The 19,065-nt window shown below is 41.0% G+C and overlaps 1 protein-coding gene across 12 annotated transcripts in view; it reads left to right on the forward strand.

Annotated features, from left to right (window-relative positions):
- The window catches only part of TANC2 (tetratricopeptide repeat, ankyrin repeat and coiled-coil containing 2), a 378,583-nt gene that overhangs the window by 264,475 nt on the left and 95,043 nt on the right, over positions 1 to 19,065 (forward strand). For all 12 annotated transcript variants that reach the window (XM_061588302.1, XM_061588293.1, XM_061588296.1 and 9 more), the window contains 3 exons: positions 381 to 570; positions 7,426 to 7,689; positions 18,387 to 18,512. In XM_061588302.1, coding sequence (XP_061444286.1) covers positions 381 to 570; positions 7,426 to 7,689; positions 18,387 to 18,512 — 580 coding nt within the window. The remainder of the gene's footprint in view (positions 1 to 380; positions 571 to 7,425; positions 7,690 to 18,386; positions 18,513 to 19,065) is intronic.

Consider the following 19,065-nt stretch of genomic DNA (forward strand, 5'->3'; position numbering starts at 1 on the left):
AATAGAAGGATGTGTGTCTTTTCAATAGGCAGCTCTCAAAATTAGTATGGATGTGGGAATGAAACAACATTTTCACTAGATATTAGGTGAAGAGAGTGTCAGTTGCAGATACAATACAACTTTGAGTATACTACAAACAGAACACTGTTACTTTTTCAGCCTGTGCTAATTTTGCAGGTTTTGGTTGAAATCACATAGTTTTAGTGTAATCTTCACCAAGAGGGTAGAATAAATTGTAGGACTTGTAATTTTATATCAACTGTCTTAGCCTAGATAACATTGCAATAGCCAATTGTGTTTGTGTGAATTCTCAAGTTGGGTGCTTGTACGCTATACGGATTGATTGTGGTGAGTGATTTTTTCCTGTTTCAATTTTGCAGACCTCAGCAGTGTCCCAACGAATAAGTCCTTGTTCCACGCTGACCAGCAGTACTGCTTCGCCACCTGCCAGTAGTCCATGCTCCACCCTCCCTCAAGCTAGTACCAAGGATGTTATAGCGAAAGACTGCAGTTATGGAGCTGTCACCAGCCCCACTTCTACTCTTGAAAGCAGAGACAGTGGCATCATAGGTGAGTAGTGGCTCTGTCTGTAACACCTAGAGCAGATGAGGTGATTTGTGGGCCCCCAGCTTCCCAGAACCATAAATTGTTAGCCAGTGTGGCCTAAAGGGTCTCTGTGACACCATCGTTATAGTCAGAGCACTTCCTGGTGAAGTTTGAACTCAAGACAGCTATCCCCCTCTTCAAGGGTGGGGTACCAATTAAGATGGTCTACCCTTGAAGACTTACGGATCCTGATGGATTCCTGAATGCTCTGGGGAACTTTCCAGTTGATAGACCAGATGATTGAGACTCATCTCGCTGTGGAATGGTGAGATGTGGAGGGCTATTGACATGATTGCTCCTGATTGCTCTCTCTAGCACTGGTATTTTACCAGCACTGGTATTTTAGGAAATTGTGTGTGATGAAACAAGCTGGACAACGGCTACAGGGCTGGGCATTGTAAATCTTGCTCTGAGGCTAACTGAGCAATGGTTAGAGGGCATAATTGCACCTACCATGGTTACTCAAGTAATCATCCAGCAGAGCTTTTCCAGGTCATCGCTGGTGGGGTGGACCTCTGGAGGCAACAGAGCCCTGCTGTGACCATTTGGCCTATCATTTTGATGATAAAAGTGCTTGACTCCACAGTGATTTAAATGCTGCTGTATGGTTACAGTTCCAGCTGAGATGTCCAATTCTACATCTTCTCTGGCTTTGTGAATCAATTTCAGTTCATGAAACCTGATGATGTGGACAGGGTGCTTGCAGGGATATGGCTGACTGTGTCTTCTTGATCCCTACCCATCATGGCTGGTAAAATTGAGCTGAGGGGGATTGATCGGGTGGGTCCAGGGAGTGGTGAATGCTTCCTTGCATGAGAGGGTGGTGTAGTCACTACTGAAAAAGCCAGCCCTAGACCCCAGTGGATTGTAACAACTATTGCCCGGTTGCAAATACTTCCTTTCTGGGGAAGGTGATTGAGAGGATTTGGGAGAACAACTGCAGACATTCTTGGATGAGACTGATTAACTGGATCCATACCAGTCTGGTTCAGGCCTGAATTCAGGACCAAATCTGCCATGGTCGCCCTGATGGATGGCCTTTAAAGAGAGAGAGATGGGAGAGTGCCTCCTGTATGATCTCTCAGCTGCTTTCAACTATTTACTGTGGTATCCTTCTGGACCAACTCTGCATGATGGGTATTGGTGGCACTGTATTGCAGTGATTCCATTTTAGCTGCAGGGTCATATCCAGAGAGCAGCATTGGAAGATGCTATTCAGCCCCCTGGTGTTTACTCTGGGGGGTGCTGCAGGGCAGAATTCTATCCCCAATGCTATTTAACATCTATATGAAGCTGGTGGAAGCAGTCATTAGGAGTTTTGGAACAAGGTATCAACAGTATGTTGATGATACCCAGCTCTGTATCTCCATTACATCTGAGTTAAGAGAGGCTGTGCAAACCCTGGACCTGTGGACTATGGAACTCCCTACCAGTAGAGGTTTGGCAGGAGCCATCTCTTCTTTCTGACGTCTTTTGAAAACTACAGTATATTGTTTAGACAAGGCTTTGCAATTTGAATTTTCCCTTTTTAACCCAAAAACATTTGATGTTTTTAATGTCTTTATGGTTGCTTCTTCCTGATTTTATTTGTATACGTTGTATGCTGCCTTGATATATCCATATGAAAATGCAGATTATAAATATGTACATAAATAATAAATAAGAAGCTTTCACCCTAAACATCATTTCAACAATGGCCATTTCTATGTTGATCAGGGATCTAGTGATATGGCTTCACACACTGATAGAGGAAAATAATGCACAACAATAAATATTGGAGAAAATGTTTCCATCAGATAGTCAACAGCTACCTTCATGGCAAATGCTAGCTTAGGCTACAGTCCTAACTCCACTTATCTGGGAGTATAAGCCCTACTCAATTCAGTAGTACTTATTTCTCAATAGATATGGTTAAGATTGTGTTGTTAGTCTCCCTTTCATCCAGAACCACGGTACTTGATGCAGTAGCAAGACACAACCTTGATTTAAGGACTGGGAATAGGTAGCATCTTTAAATCCAGTTTTGCCACGTCACTATTCTTAAGGGGCACAATTTTTAACCATTTCCACATGGATATTCTTTAAGAGTTTAAAGACAAAAAAAAGGTCAGGACTTCCATCCTCTGTAACGTGGAGCATAAAATGACAAAATTTCTAATGCAAATCTCATCAAATGTGAGAGAGCCCCACTTGTGGCCCATAGATTAGCATTTTGCCATGAGGGTTTTTTCTGTGGTACAGATTACCATGGACAAGTCTTTTCATATAAAAAGTACGCTGCCATGAGCCATCAGCACAGAGACTGTGATCTGAGGAGGAGTTGATTCACACCATTAAATTAAATTTAAATTAAACTAATTTTATACCACTTAATTATTAACATTTCTAACTGATATATAAATCTAAGCATCAGCTGGCTTGAATTCAGTGCCTTCCAATTTGCTCCTCAGGCATTTCTGCACAGAATCTAAGCATCTCAACATTCTGGTGAGAACAGACATCACCATACCAAGGTTCATGTCAACAGGCTGAGGAAGAGAGCATTTGTTCCCATGCCCTGTATTGGGAGGCAATGCTGCTGATGAAGTGGGCCAAGCCTCTGCTATGCTTTCAAATCAATGGGAGAACTGTGACGTTCCCACCTTTGGCTCCACCTGTCAGGTTCCCACCTGATTGTGGCTACCGCCTTTCACGAGGCACCACCTCAGGACACCACCAGTCAGGATCATCATTTTTATTTTTTCTCACTCTCTAGCACAGATCTCTCAAGATCCCTCTGCTAGGCAGCACCACCAGCCATTTCCTGTACACAATACTGCTGGAGACTTCGCCTGAGTCTCCCTATGACTTACTGTTACTTTGTATCTGGGTGCCCTTGTTGTCCACAACCCCCCTGTATCTTTGTCTATAAAGCATACAATCCTGGGTTGCTCTCGATACTTGACAATGTTACAATTTCTTCCTTCACAGCTGCCACCATTAGATACAGTTTCCCTTCAGCCTTGGTAATTACCCTGCCCTCCCTTCTGGTCTGTATATCCCAGCCAAGGATCAGGCTTTTGGTAAAGCAATAAAAGTATTTATTTGATAACACCAGGAAATAACAAGATTACTTTAGGAATGTTTAACAAGCATATGGTTTCATATAGTGTCACTCTTACATTTCCAGTTATATATATTCTGTCCAAATATCAGCCTAATAGAATCCAAACCTCCCTCAGAACTCTGTCAACTCAATCCCAACTGCCTCCCACTTCAACTCCTTTCCAATCACTCTCCTCTCAACTCCCCCCAACAACCTCCCCAACTCAACTGTCATCCTCTCTTTTATACCTTCAGCCATTCAAACACTCAGCCAATCATCATCCAACATTCTCCAGCATTCCAGCCCATGTGCTTCCCCCTCTTACTCAATTCGCTTACCATATATCCCTATATAAACCCGCACTTACCATATTTACAGTTTTTAACATATAAGGACATCACAAGAACATTTTAGTCTTCAAAGACACTCCACTATCGATGTGAAAGTTGCCATTCTTCAACAAAGGGATTTTAAAAGAGAGACTCCAGAATGAAACTGCTGAATTAAAACTTATTAAGCTTGATTCTATTTGTGCAGGCATGAAAAGAAACAATAAATTCCTGTCCCAGTACAGGTGTTAATTAAGTTAATAATGCTACGATTATTGTAATGCTACTAATTACTGCTGTTGTAAATAATAATCACTGTGCTTATTTTGCATATAAAACTTTAATTGAATAGTCATTTGTTGTTATGTGCCTTCAAGTCGATTACGACTTATGGCGACCCTATGAATCAGCGACCTCCAAGAGCATCTGTCGTGAACCACCCTGTTCAGATCTTGTAAGTTCAGGTCTGTGGCTTCCTTTATGGAATCAATCCATCTCTTGTTTGGCCTTCCTCTGTTTCTACTCCCTTCTGTTTTTCCCAGCATCATTGTCTTTTCTAGTGAATCATGTCTTTTCTATGTGTCCAAAGTATGATAGCCTCAGTTTCATCATTTCAGCTTCTAGTGACAGTTCTGGTTTAATTTATTCTAACACCCAATTATTTGTCTTTTTCGCAGTCCATGGTATGCGCAAAGCTCTCCTCCAGCACCACATTTCAAATGAGTTGATTTTTCTCTTATCCACCTTTTTCACTGTCCAACTTTCACAATCGTACCTAGAGATCGGGAATACCATGGTCTGAATGATCCTGTCTTTAGTGTTCAGTGATACATTTTTGCATTTGAGGACCTTTTCTAGTTCTCTCATAGCTGCCCTCCCCAGTCCTAGCCTTCTTCTGATTTCTTGACTATTGTCTCCATTTTGGTTAATGACTGTGCAAAGGTATTGATAATCCTTGACAAGTTCAATGTCCTCATTGTCAACTTTAAAGCTACATTTACTTTACTTTAGCCCTTTAGATTTTCTTAGAAGGGGGATAATGCAAACAACAGCACCATGTTCTTCTGTTTGGCCTTTCTAACTTTCACGTTTGCTTGAATGCAAAGAGTGGTGGTGGTGTATTTTTCAAATTGATGATGTATATTTGTAGAGTGACTTACTGCGGACTGAGCATGCTCAGTTGCTGTGGAATACTGATTGACTGTTGCTGGGTGGGGAGGGGGAGAGCATAGAAAACCGGTGGAAGGCAGGTTGGAATGGAGTTGCTGTAAAAGAAGGGGGAAGGGCAATATACAAATATAAAAAGTCTTGACAGAACTACATAATTGTCTGAATAGGTCATTTCTTGGTTCACACTGAGAAGCTATTTTTAAGCTAGTTTCTTTCAACAGAAGAGAAAATTACCCGTAGAAATCAAAGGAAAAATCCAATATTTTAGTGTAGCTGTAATAGGGCACAACTGTGTCCACCCCTGCAAAACAAACAAATAAACCCAAAAAGGTAGCTTCAAAGAGAAGAATTCCCACTCTAACTTATGTAGTGTGATTTTTTTAAAAAAATACCTGATATTGCAAAATCCAAAGCAAATGCAGATCATTGGCCATATTACAGATTGGAAAGGGATATGGCTGGGAGATTGTGGCTTAATGTAGCCTAGCAATGTGTTATTTATTTATTTGAAGCATTTTTATCCCACTTGTTAGCCAAAAAGGCTAAAGACGGGTTTACAAAATTCAGTGGTAAGATAGTCCCTATCCTCCTACATTCTAAAAGACTTGCCAAACAAAGAAAAAGGGATGGGGAAGGAGAAGAGTTACAGTTCTTATAATGACCAGTTGGAATGGAAACAGTTCAGGAACCCTGAGGGAATGACTACTACTGGTAATAGTTGATGGACCAGAGGCAATTGGTCTCTTAACAGAGGCGGTGGAATAGCCTGCTTCTTTTCCTTCACATGGCATACTGCAGGTCAGTTCTGAGTGATCTACAGCAATCCCATGGTCTTACCCAGCGGTATTAAATCCCTTTTGAAGCTGCGAAAGTACAGCAACCCTGCAATTCTACCCAGTGTTTTATCCCTACATGCCGGGCTGAGAGAATACAACAACTCTGCAGGGTAGTTCACTATTATACCCAGGGCTGTGGAGTCGGAGTCGTGGAGTCGAAGTCGGGAGCAATTTTGGGTGGAGTCGGAGTCGGTAGAAATGTACCAACTTTGACTGATTCCAACTCTGACTCCTTCATAAATGGCAAATATATATTAACTAGTAATAACAAATTTATTGTAGTAAAATGGTAGCACAAGGCATTTCATCACCACCACGTGAATCCAGAGCTTGGAAAAGTTACTTTTTAAAACTACAACTCCCATCAGCCCCAGGGATTGGGCTCGTGGGAGTTGTAGTTCAAAAAAGTAACTTTTCCAAGCTCTGGATTCACGTGGTGGTGATGAAATGCCTTGTGCTACCATTTTACTACAGTAAATTTATTACTAGTTAATATAAATTTGCCATTTATGAAGGAGTTGGAGTCGGACAGTAGAAAAATAGAGGAGTCGGAGTCAGAGTCGAAGGTCTGGCGTACTGACTCCATAGCCCTGATTATACCCCTATTGAAGGTTGAAGGGCTGTGCTAAAAGACAGTTGTTTACAGCAACCCTGCAGTATAGTTCACTGGTAATATTGGAGGTCAGAGGTGAGGCTGAATTGAATTCTCACGTCAACAATCCCCCATACTTCCCAAGGTGCACCCAAAGTCAATGTACTTAAATTGCCCTCTGAGACCCCCCCCAAGCCAAATCAGGCACTCACTTGTATGCAGAAGTCTGATGCTCATTGGCTTGCATGCCGACTGATTGCATGTTTACATGTTCAAAAATGTTTTTAAAAAATACAAGCAAAGATCCAAGTCAGAACAGGGACTTCTGTCTATGATAACAAGTTTTTTTTCCCATCCCCCTCCAGGTTGACCAGATACAACTGCAACATTTTGTTGTGTCCCCCCACTTTTATATCATAATCTTGAAATTTATAGTTTCATTTTTTGCCATGCACAGTTCTATTTGGATTATCAGCTTTTTAACTGGGAGACTGCATCTATAATTTGTGCCTGAATGCTCTGGGGCAGCAAGAGATGATGCAGCCACTGCATCTCCTGTCTGCTCGAATCTGAACCCTCTATTGATTCCATAACTCATCAGAGATCTGTGTTTGCTTCACAGCAAACTGAAGAAGAGAGTGGGCAAATCACCAGTGGAGTAGCAGGTCAGAAGATGCAATGGTTGTATTCACATTGTCACAGAGTATCTAAAGAAATATACATTGATTGAACCCTGGCAACCCTAATCTTAATCTCACACTTGTATTAACAGCTTCCTTTGTCATATATGTTTGTTTTTTGTTACAGCAACACTGACAAGCTATTCCGAAAATATGGATCGTACTAAGTATGGAGGGGAAAGCAGTAAAGAATTAGGATCGGGAGGAAACCTGAAACCTTGGCAGACTCAAAAATCCAGCATAGACTCTTGTTTATATCGAGTGGATGAAAACATGACAGCCTCTACGTACAGTTTGAACAAGATCCCAGAAAGGAACCTAGAGACTGTTTTATCCCAATCAGTACAATCCATTCCACTCTACCTTATGCCTCGCCCAAACTCCGTAGCAGGTAAGAAATAATAATCCAGTGCTAAACTAAATTATAATTAACGATGAGCCAACAACAATGTGCAGTCATTTTACATTTATATTACCCTTTTAAAAACTGTGTGAATGCTTTGGGTTTTTAAAATATAATTTCTAAAATAACATCCCACATGATTTTAGATTCTGGGTTTCTAGTTTCTCCTAGTTTTGTGGCCCATTGATCCCTGACCTTTCCTCGATTATGTCCTTGGTTATGTGAAACTTGCTGAAGGACTACACAAAGCAATAGCTCCACTCCTGATAGTTTCAGAACTATGTGCGCATTGTCACTTGAGTGTTGTTCAATTTAACCATCATATGTTTTATCAAAGCATAGAAGCTTCCAAATGTGCTAATGAGAGATTAATAAGAGGCTGCTAAAGAGTGACATGTGAGCAGAGTAGTGAAGTTGGAAACTGAGGGGAACCAAAATAAGACCATTAAAATCCTATGAATTCTAATCTACTGTCAATACTCTTGCTGCTAGGAAGTGTTTGACCAATCTGGGTATATTTTACTTCCAACTAGCTCTGAAGTTGAAATTTCCATTGACTGTTCACTAATCTTAAATTGATGAGTGACTCCATGGAAGAATCTCTCATAGTAACAAACATCAAGTGGTTAATGGAAAGCCCCATAAGATTTGTATTAGTGATGCTGCAGAAACAAATACGTACTGGTTTGGGACACAAATCTGCTGAGCCTGTAATGCCTAGAAGCAATGCACATTGTTTCCTTCATAATTTGGCTACAGCTGGAAAGTGAGATTCTGCACATGGGCAAAAGAGACAAAAGAAGATTTCTTCCCAGATGTCATGGTATAATCATCTTATTAAATACAGCAATCGAGACTCAATAGATAGAACTTCTAATTTCCTCCATAGAATTTCCCTGGATGTCTCAGTATTAAATGCAAATTACAGAATTTGCAGTGAACACAGAGACAAGACTCTTGTTTTCATTATAAGCTAAAGAGGTTGTGAAAACATAAGCTAGGAGAAGTTAACAAAACCTGTAATGAAATCATTTACAAGTGCTATTAGCTGCTTGAGTTAGGAAGTTTCCTAGAACTTCTTTTCCTTCAACATTTGAGAGCATCACTAGGCTTGCTTACCCTGTCCCTGAGTCTTAAATCTCCCCTTGGGGTTGTTAGTGTAGTTCACTTTGAGCTGAAATTTAATGTCCAGGACTTAGACTAAAAATAGATGGGATTTTAAACCAATTTAATATAGTACATTTAAAGTCGATTGAAAATGCTCAGTTGGGGACCTGTTTCCAAACGGAACTGGGAAGTTTGACCATCACTGATTTACATCACAAGGACTGTATAGAGTCACTTATTACCTGTAATCCATACATTTCCTTCACTCTTAGATAATTTTATCACAAGCTCTGCTTTTTTTTCTTTTACAATTACTTGTGGTTTCTGATTAAGTGCTACCTGGAAACAAAATCTGAGAGCATGACCTGGAGACACGTGATGCAGAAACTTTGCTAAAGTTGAGCAGGCCTAGATATAATATGATTGCATGAACCAAAGTCATATCACTGAAATAAAACATTCATCCCAGCTGCCACCCACTTAACTCCAGAGCCTAGAATGCAAGGCATTGTGTAATATAGATGGGTGTCACCTCTTGTCTTTTTTATGTAACCTGGTTTATGTATGGGCACACAAGCTGCACCCTTGAGTTCTTATTTAATAGTAGCATTATTTATTAGTATATATACTGTTTAAATGCAAAAATAGGCTTCTGAGTGTTTTACCAATATAAAAATCAATTACAGAAGCATTACGTTATACAAGAGTTGTGTCTCCTTCAACTGAGTCTCAGCAAGTTCTAATACTTTTCATCCCCATCACACAGCCTTTTGATTAGGGCACCTTCAGTGATGTACAGATTGGTTTTGAGAATGACAGGCTGATGATTATACCCCTCCTCTCCATGGGGGGATCACTTTTCCCCTAGTGTTCCACTCACCAGTGTTATGAAGTTGCAGTTTGCACATAAGCCTGTGTTTCTTACATGCAATCTGACACTCAGTTCTGGGAATCTTTGGATATTGAGACCTGGATGTACTCCAGAGTTTGGCATCCAAAGAATTAACACAGACACAAAGATAACGCAAAATAAAATTGATTATACCAAGAGGAAATTCACTTACTGTCTAAAAAGGATATTATCATATTTAAACAAAATCAATATACTAGGCTGAGTTTAGAAGACCTTTAAACCAATACCAGAGTTATTCTTAAAAAGCATTTCTGGATACATGGACACATAGGAAAACTAGAATATGGTCAGGGAAAGAGAGGAGGGGGTAAAAATGGCACCAGAAGAGGAAAATAGGTGGCTACTAGAGTTGTTTGTAGAAAGAGGAGAGGTTGTCAGAAGAATAAGAGAGGTTTTCGTAGTGGTTTTGTGGGGCTTTGGGAAAGGTTTTAGGGCAAGAATTAGAAGAAAGAAATTGAGGAAGTTTGGGACATGGCAAAGGGAATAATAAGGGAATGATAAGGGAAAGGAGAGAGGGGTTGGCCTGCTGATTGACCTTATTCTGCGAGGCCGGGGTTTGATGGTGTCATGTGGTGGAGGCGAGGGTACCTATTCAGCAGCAAAAGGAATAGAGAGAAGGAGAAGGATGGCGGGGGAGATGTCCACACATGACAGTTCCTGTGCATAGAGATGAGGTCTCCTGGGCATTCATAGATTCCTAATCACTAAATTATTATTATATTATTATTTATTGTTATTATAGTTTATTTATACCCCGCCTTATGGCCAAAAGGCCCTCAAGGTGGCTTACAAGAAAAACACAAATATAGAAATACATCAGAAAAACAATACACTTTACAAAAATTAAATAACAAATAACATTATTAAAAAATAGCAATTACAACTTCCAGTGAAAATACAGGGTGGTGCAGGCGCCTGGAGCAGCAGAAACATCTCAGGCTGCCCCCAACAAAGCTGTGAGTTGGTTCTCTCTCTTTCCTTCTGTGCTTGCAAGTCCGACACCTTCAGTTGAACTTCTGATCAGCTTCTCTGATGGCAAAATACGAGTAAGCTTTCCCCAGCACCAGCCAGTCCTGCAGAAGCAGGGTGGGCCTGGATGTTGTTCCTCATCCCACCGCCATAGTTGTAAATGGCGGCAGCAGTGGCAGTCCCCCGCTTGGAGGCCACGTAGATCTTCTCAGAGAAGGTGCACCCACCGCCCCACTGGACCTTCTCATGTCTCTTCAGACTAAAGTGAAAAGCATCACCTCTTAAGCTTGAGTTGGGCACAGAAATTAACATAAAAACAAAAACTGTAAATCCTGTCTTCTTGACAGCAAATGGGTATTAAAAGTTTAAAGATGGTGTCAGTCAGGAAGACTTGTCTAAAATGTTTGCAAAATGGCTTCTGCAAAAATCTTATTCTGCTGTCCAGGTGAGATGGGGAAAAGAGTAACACCTGCTCCCATCGGTGGTACATGTCCTGGTCTTCTCTCGCCTAGACTACTGTAATGCGCTCTATGTGGGGCTACCCATGAAAACGGTCCAGAAGCTGCAACTGGTACAGAATGAGGCGGCACACCTGATCAAAGGCAGCCGCGGTGAGATCACATAACTCCAGTGCTAAAAGAGTTGCACTGGTTACCAGTTGCTTGCCGGGCCCAGTTCAAGGTGTTGGTTTTGACCTTTAAATCCCTATATGGTTTTGGCCCAGTCTATCTGAAGGAGCGACTCCAGCATCATCAGCTATGCCGTCCAACAAGATCAGCCTCAAAAGACCTCTCTATCCCATCAGTCAAAACAGCCAGACTGGTGAGGACTAGAGAGAGGGCTTTTTCAATTGTTGCCCCCACCCTGTGGAACTCCCTCCCAAATGATCTCCACCATGCCCCCTCCTTAATGAGTTTCCGCCGGGCCATGAAGACCTGGCTGTTCAGGCAGGCTTTTGGGGTGGGCTAGATTTTATCATTCTTGTTTCCAGATTTTTAATGCTTATTGTATTTGTATGTTTATTTTGTACATCGCCCAGAGTGACTGGATAGCCAGCCAGATGGGCGACTAAGAAATTCAATAAATAAATAAATATCTTTTTGATTTTGCTGGCAAGAGTCTCAGGCTGTTGAAAACTGATTCATTAGTAATTGTGAGACGAGGGGGGCAGGATACTAGGTGATCATATCTTGGTTGAACACTTCCAGAAGGAGTCTGATGCTCTTTTGTTTACCTTTAAATTTGCAAACGATAAAGGAGGAATGGCAGAGATTTACAGTGAAAGGAGACACTGAATTTACCAAGTGCGGTTACAACTCAGCTTGCTTGGGACATGCATGCCTGGTCCAGGCCTAAATCAAAACTTCCTTCTGAGGTGCAGGCTATCATCACACAGGCTGGATGTTTTTAAGGGTGCTTCATAACACTAGTCTGCCCTGTTTTCCATTCTTACCATCATGTTGATAGCGCACAGGCAGATAGAAACTGCAGCCTATATTGTGCTCAAGTCATCTTTATAGGCTGCAAGTCTGGCTGTGGGTCATGGATGGCTACTACTGTGGCCTAAACGGCACTCATGGATCACAGGCCTCAGTCTGCCAGGTTTGCAATGAGATCAGAACACTGGTGGCACAGGGAGTATTGTGCTAGAATCTGACCGACAGAAGTGCTGATTACAGACCTTCTCCTAGTATCTTATAAACAAATATTCCTATGTCCAATCAAAGACTAGATCCCCCTCATACAGACTCTTGTTCCAGGGATTATCTTATTTCTCAGGAAGGTCTATACCATTCTAGATCATAATATTCCCTTGATTTCATCCCACAGCTATAGTCTTGTGACCATCATGAGGATACACAAACGCTCCTCTGCCCCAGTAACTTCCACTGCACTACACTGTAGCAGCAATTCAGTATACCTCTGAATGCCAGTTGCTGGGAATCACAAGTGGGGAAAATGCAATTGCACTCAGGTCCTGCTTTTAAGACTTCCCATAGGCATCTGGTTGGCCCTTGTGAGAACAGGATGTATGACTAGATGGGCCTTTGGCCTGTTCCAGAAGGTCTCATGTTCTTAATGCTTCACCATTAGCATTCACATAAAAATAACACTGTACCACTAATGAGTAAAGTAATCTTAAAGGCCTCTGATCTTACTGTCGCTCCTCTAATATCCAGATTACTCATAGTTGCTAGGGCGAGTGATTCTGCTGATAATTGAAATAATAACAGAGACAAGGGGCAACCTTGTCTGGTTGCCCTGTGAAGCTGAAATCTGCTGGAGATTATTCCATTTGCTGGTGTTCTAGCAGTAGATACGACTTTTTAATCCATTTTATAAATTCAATGCCTTCTCCAAATTTCTCAGACACCTGTGCAAAAGTAATCAGACCCCTGACCAATGCTCTCATGTTACTAAATTACAAATGGTTCATTGTAATTTCATTCTATATATTTTATTTTGAAACAGTGAAACTCAAAACCAGTTATTGTAAGGTGACATTGGTTTTATGTTGGGAAATACAAACATGTTTATGGCTTGCATAAGTATTCAACCCCCACACATTAATATTTGGTAGAGCCACGTTTCACTGCAATAATAGCTTTCAGTCTTTTGGGGTAGGTATGTATGAGCTTTGCACACAGTGGAGAGATTTTGGCCCATTCTTCTTGGCAGATTCACTGCAGGTCGTTCAGGTTGGTTGGACATCGCTTATGGTCCGCAATTTTGAAAGAGCGCCACAGATTCTCAGTGGGATTGAGATCAGGACTTTGACTGGGCCACTGTAGGATATTCACCTTTTTGTTCTTGAGCTACTCCAATGTTGCTTTGGCCTTGTGCTTGGGATCATTGTCCTGCTGAACAGTGAATTTCCTGCCAAACTTCAGTTTTTTTAGTGGACTGAAGGAGGTTCCCTTGCAGTATTTCTCTGTATTTTGCTCCATCCATTCTTCCTTGCATTTTAAGAAGATGCCCAGTCCATGCTGATGAGAAACATCCCCACAGCATGCTGCTACCCCCACCATACTTCGCTGCAGGGATGACGGGTCTTGAGGCATGGGCAGTGTTAGGTTTGCGCCACCCATAGCGCTTTGAGTTTTGGGCAGAAAGCTCTATCTTGGTCTCATCTGACCACAAAACCTTTTCCCACATTGCAGCTGGGGCACTCTCATGCTTTCTGGCAAACTCCAGACGTGCTTTCAGATGGTACTGTTTGGGTAACGGCTTCTTTCTTGCCACTCTTCCATACAGACCAGTGTTATGCAGAGCTCTTGATATGGTTGACTGGTGCACCATTACTCCACTCCCAGCCACTGAACCCTGTAGCTCCTTCAAAGTGATTGTTAGCCTCTCTGTGGCTTCTCTCACAAGTCTCCTTCTTGTTTGAGGGCTGAGTTTTGAGGGATGGCCTTCTCTTGGCAGTGCCTGAGTGGTGTGATGCAGCTTCCACTTCCTGATTATTGATCCAACTGTGCTCACTGGGATATCCAAACACTTGGATATGATTTTGTACCCTTTTCCTAATCTATGCATTTGTATTACATTACCTCTCACTTCTGTAGAATGCTCTTTAGTCTTCGTTTTCCTTCAGATGCACAGCCTGACCAATGATACTTCAACAGTGGGGTTCTTATCCTGACAATGTGACAGCAACTTTAATGGTTCACAGGTGGAGGCCAATGGTAAGATAACTGTGTCCTTGATAGGGAAATTTCTTTCATCTGTGTAAACTAGGAGCTTCCACAACACAAGGGTTGAATACTTATGCCAGCAACATGTTTCAGTTTTTTATGTTTCTTACAAACATTTCCCAACATGAAACCAATGTCATATTGGTAGCTGTGGATATATCTTTCTAATTCTACATGGACTACTGCTTCCCCATCCATTAAGGGAATGCCATTTGCAGCTTTATATGTCCAAATTCAGGAAGTTTAAATACGCTGTAAGACAAATTAAGACATCTTGCAAACAGGCACTTTTTATTTTGGCTGACTGGATCTTTTAAAAATTATATTTATAAATGTGTGTCTTTTACCCAAAGGTTTCCCTTGTTTTGCCTTTCAAACTATATGATATCTAGAACTAATGCTGGAATAGCTGGAAGATGTTGACCAATGCAGCTATCATTATGGTGCAGGATTTCAGTGTTAAGATGAATCATAATATATTACGGAAAGAAGTTGGTTATTTGCAGGAAGATGAGTTGATTATATTCCCTAGAAGATCCGAAGATAATACCAGTTTGGTTGGAATTTTCTTCTAGAATTTCAATTAGTAATTAGTAATTGGTGCACATGGTCAAACTGTTACTACTTCTGCTAAATAGTGTCTCTTTTGTTAAATCAGAGTTCAGCTTTCAGTAAAATGTTCTTGATATTAGGCCATTCTAGTATCTTTCACTCCTCCAGCTTTGCACCTTCAGCTATCTGAAGTTCCTTTAAACAATTTCACCCTGTCCTTTCTCCTTTGCTACCTCTAGTGCTTAAAACATGCCCCCCAGAATACCTTGCTTGCTTCAAATTAGGGATGGTGAGAAATTTGCTAAAATCAAACTTGGCAGCGGACTTCCCAATAGTCTGCAGGTTCCCTATCTTTGCAGATCAATCCTGAATGCTGCGAATTTGAGTTTCCCCCGCTTTTTGTGACACCAGTTGTTTTTTTAAAAAAACACTAATTGAACATTGCTTTGCTGATGTGAAACTGAGAAGCCTGTGTCTGCTTTGCAGCCTGTGTCTTTGCTTTGCTCAGCTGCTTTTTGCTTTCCAGCTGGTGTGTTTGCTTGCTAACCCTTAAACTGACAAGCCTGTGCCTTTGCTTTGCTAAGGTGAAACTGACCATCCTGTGTGGTAGCTTTTGGAGCTATAAACTGACAAGCCTGCAGCTTTGCTTTTCAAAGCTGAAACTGACTAGCCTGTGTGTTTACTTTGGGAAGGATAGACTGACAAGCATGTGCCTTTGCTTAGCTAAGGTGAAACTGACTAGCCTGAGTGTTTGATTTGCATTAAAGAGATCTCTTGGTTTCTCCCAGAACTGGGGGCAGGGGGAGGATCTAAAACCATTTGGGGGGAGGAGGAGAAGGAGGGGGAATTGAGTGGATGGGCACTGGGCATAGGGAAAGCTGCTCTCTTTTCCTTTCGGAAAGGAAAATATTGTTAACAATACCATTATTTTGGGGGAAGAGGGGAAATGGAAAGGTAAAAGCAAAGGATGGCAGAAAAACAACTAACCCAAAACAGAACTGCCTGCCAGTTTGATGGAATGCCATCAAACAAGCACCAACAAGCAGATCCCATCACTGCTTCAGATACAGGAGGTAATCATGACACAGTGGCCTGATTTGCATGTAATGTTAAGCCAAACTGGTTTCTTTGAAAGAGAAAATTCTGACCACTTTGCTGATCCCCTGCACCTTCTCCTGCTGCGCTACTAGGAGCTAAGCCATGATTTGACTTAGTGTTAAGTTTGAACCTGGATTTGTGGTTTGTCTCACTTCAGGCAATTCACGAGCTTGTAACCAAGATTTGTTTTTGGCTTACCACTTGTGATTTGGCTTAGTGTTACATCTGAACCTGAAATAGCACATATTCTTTTCCTGTTTACCTCTGCTCCCACTTCCCTCTTCTTCCTTTGTTGTCTCCACTGTGTCTAATTATATATTATAAGCCCTTTGGTAAAGTGCTGTGTACACTGACGGTGTTATGTCAATCAATCTTCATCACCCCAAATAACATCAGGACTATAGGAGTCTTTGACATGCTCCTTAGGACAAAGTGAACATTTTTCCTCCTTAGCCCAAATTCTCTAGATATTCTCCACCTGTTCCACTGAAGTAGCATCAATATATATTTACCTTGGAACTATTTACAAACCATCTTTTAACTGCATCTAGGAAATGCAAATGACACATTTTGCTTTAATATAAATGTATGCAGTTGTATATTATACTTAGCTTTATATTTACATTCTGTGCAAAACTGGATTAAATGAAAGCTAAAATATGCAGAGAGACCACTTTGGAAAGGGAGAGTGAATGTGATATGTATCAGCTTGGAGAGGACTTAATGTGTATGTACATCTAATAGCCTAGAACAAAGCAATTGTATATGTTGTCCTTAGCTGACCTCTCAGATCTGCAGTTGGAAGTATGTTGGTCACTATTTCTCTATACACTTTGTGCTGTTTTTTCCCCTTTTTGGTTCCATGTAATTTTAATGTCCCTCTTGCAGTTCTCTTCCGTGGGCTGAATAAAAAGGAAAATCTAGATTGAATAATTTTTTTCTCATGGGGCCTGAAGTATTTTGCATTCTTAGTGCACTCTGAAGTTGTCCAGTATTCCGTAACTCTAGCTAAGAGAATGCTTACAATATGCAACATCATTATTTTCCATGTAAGCCCTTGCAAGAACTAATCACCCTCAGGGTGCATTAGAGTATACTGCTTTCACATTCTATCCTCTTAACAACCCTATGAGTTGGCCAAGGAAAGAAATAATTACTTGCCCCAGGCTATGCCTTCTGGGCAAGGAGTAGGGTTGCCTCCAAGAGGTCTTCTGTATCTTTCAAAGTTGTGCAGGGGGAAGGGAGAATTCCACCTTGTGGTTTTTCCCATTGCAATGTTGCAAGAACACTTGCACTTGGCTGAGTTTCTCTTCTCCTAAAGATACAGGATCAGTCTCAGGCCCTGAACCTGGCAACCCTAGTGAGGAAGGATTTTTGCCCTCTGGTCTCTCTGTACCACAAATTGCAAACCTTATGAATATATAGCTGCCTCTACCTAGTTATCAGGACTGAAATCCAGCTCTTCTCAGGCCTTGCATGCACCTACCACTAGCTGACATATATGCATTTTATGGACTGAAAGTATTCATGGCATGAAATGCTTGCTTCTACAAACTGAGAAAGGGACAGTGAGTAAGCTGGGAATCTCCTTACTACAAGGTTTCAGGTTCTAATATATTCATAAAAAAATACCAAGAAAGAAAGGTCTAACCCTTAGTGAACTCTAGGTGTAATAACTGATGTGATATATATCCTCTTAGAACTATCCGATCTAGGACATAAGTCACCTTGCAGTAAGAAATAATCACATGACTTCTTTTAGGTCATTTTTACGTAGGGACATTAACAATATAAGGAAGTGTTCTCTCCGTTCTTTGGAAACCTACAGGTTTGCATTTTTATCCTCTCTGCATAAGTAGATCTTAATGTTCAAATAAAAATAATAAATATATTTGATAAACAGATTTTGTTGACTGTTCTTTGGTCCTTTATTAAACAGCATAAATCTGCCTTGATCCAACAAACACAGCTCAGATGCTACACATCACGGTGAAGAACCTCCAATCCACAGGCCAAATTCAACCCACCAGGCCTTGGAGGTTGGCACATCAGACTGTTTTGGGTCAAGCATACCTACCTTTCTGGGCCCATTGTCATATATGAAAGTTCAAGCCCCAGCTTAACACTTCAAGCTGCAGTTTAAGGAAGAGGAGTCAGGAGCACATGCAAACTGTGCTCTGGATTCTTCCTTTTGCAGGCAAAATACTATACTTTTTGAATTTGATGTGCTTTTCTGTCACCCTTCAATATAGTATCACATATTGAATGAAGAGGATTTTCTAAGCATATTTGCTAGAATGTTTGAATGCCAGTGCTAAGAGTGCCTCATGTTGTATTTTCCACATTGACAGCCACCAGCTCAGCCCATTTAGAAGATCTAGCTTATCTAGACGAGCAGCGACATGCCCCCCTACGAACATCTCTCCGGATGCCTCGCCAGAGTATGGCTGGTGCTCGCACACAACAGGACCTAAGAGGTAAGCATGATATACGTGTGACGTATGCTGGGCTCTTTATCCAACTGCTTATCTCACCTTTGGTGTCTTAAAACAAAAAAAAATTAAAAAGTTGAAAAAATGTTCTTCCGCTATAATTTTAAACACTAGGTAGCAGCCATCTCCCTACTACAAATGCCTTAAAAATATTAATAAATGGTATTCACATCCTGAGGAGGACTCTAGCTTAGTCTGAACCAGATCTTGCTCTACTATAGTAAGTTTACCCATGCTATCCAAAACATAATTGGTAATTCTTGTAAAGTAATAACATTTAGATCCAGGCATTCTGGATAATTAGCAAGTTCGTCTTATCATCGAACAGGCTCCCATTCTTGTATGTGTTCACAGCCTTTAGTGACGCCACAATTCTTTTTTTTTAAAAAAAAGCTGCGGTGAGAATTATGCAATTATTTGTTATTATTTTTGTATTCTGCTGCTGCTGTATAAATTAAATGAATATATACAGCAGCATAAGGAATAATGGAGAAAATTACATAATGTTTCAGAAAAAATAACAGAAAAGAGGGAAAAC

This window comes from Rhineura floridana, chromosome 11 (genome assembly GCF_030035675.1).
Source record: "Rhineura floridana isolate rRhiFlo1 chromosome 11, rRhiFlo1.hap2, whole genome shotgun sequence".
Lineage (NCBI taxonomy): Eukaryota > Metazoa > Chordata > Lepidosauria > Squamata > Rhineuridae > Rhineura > Rhineura floridana.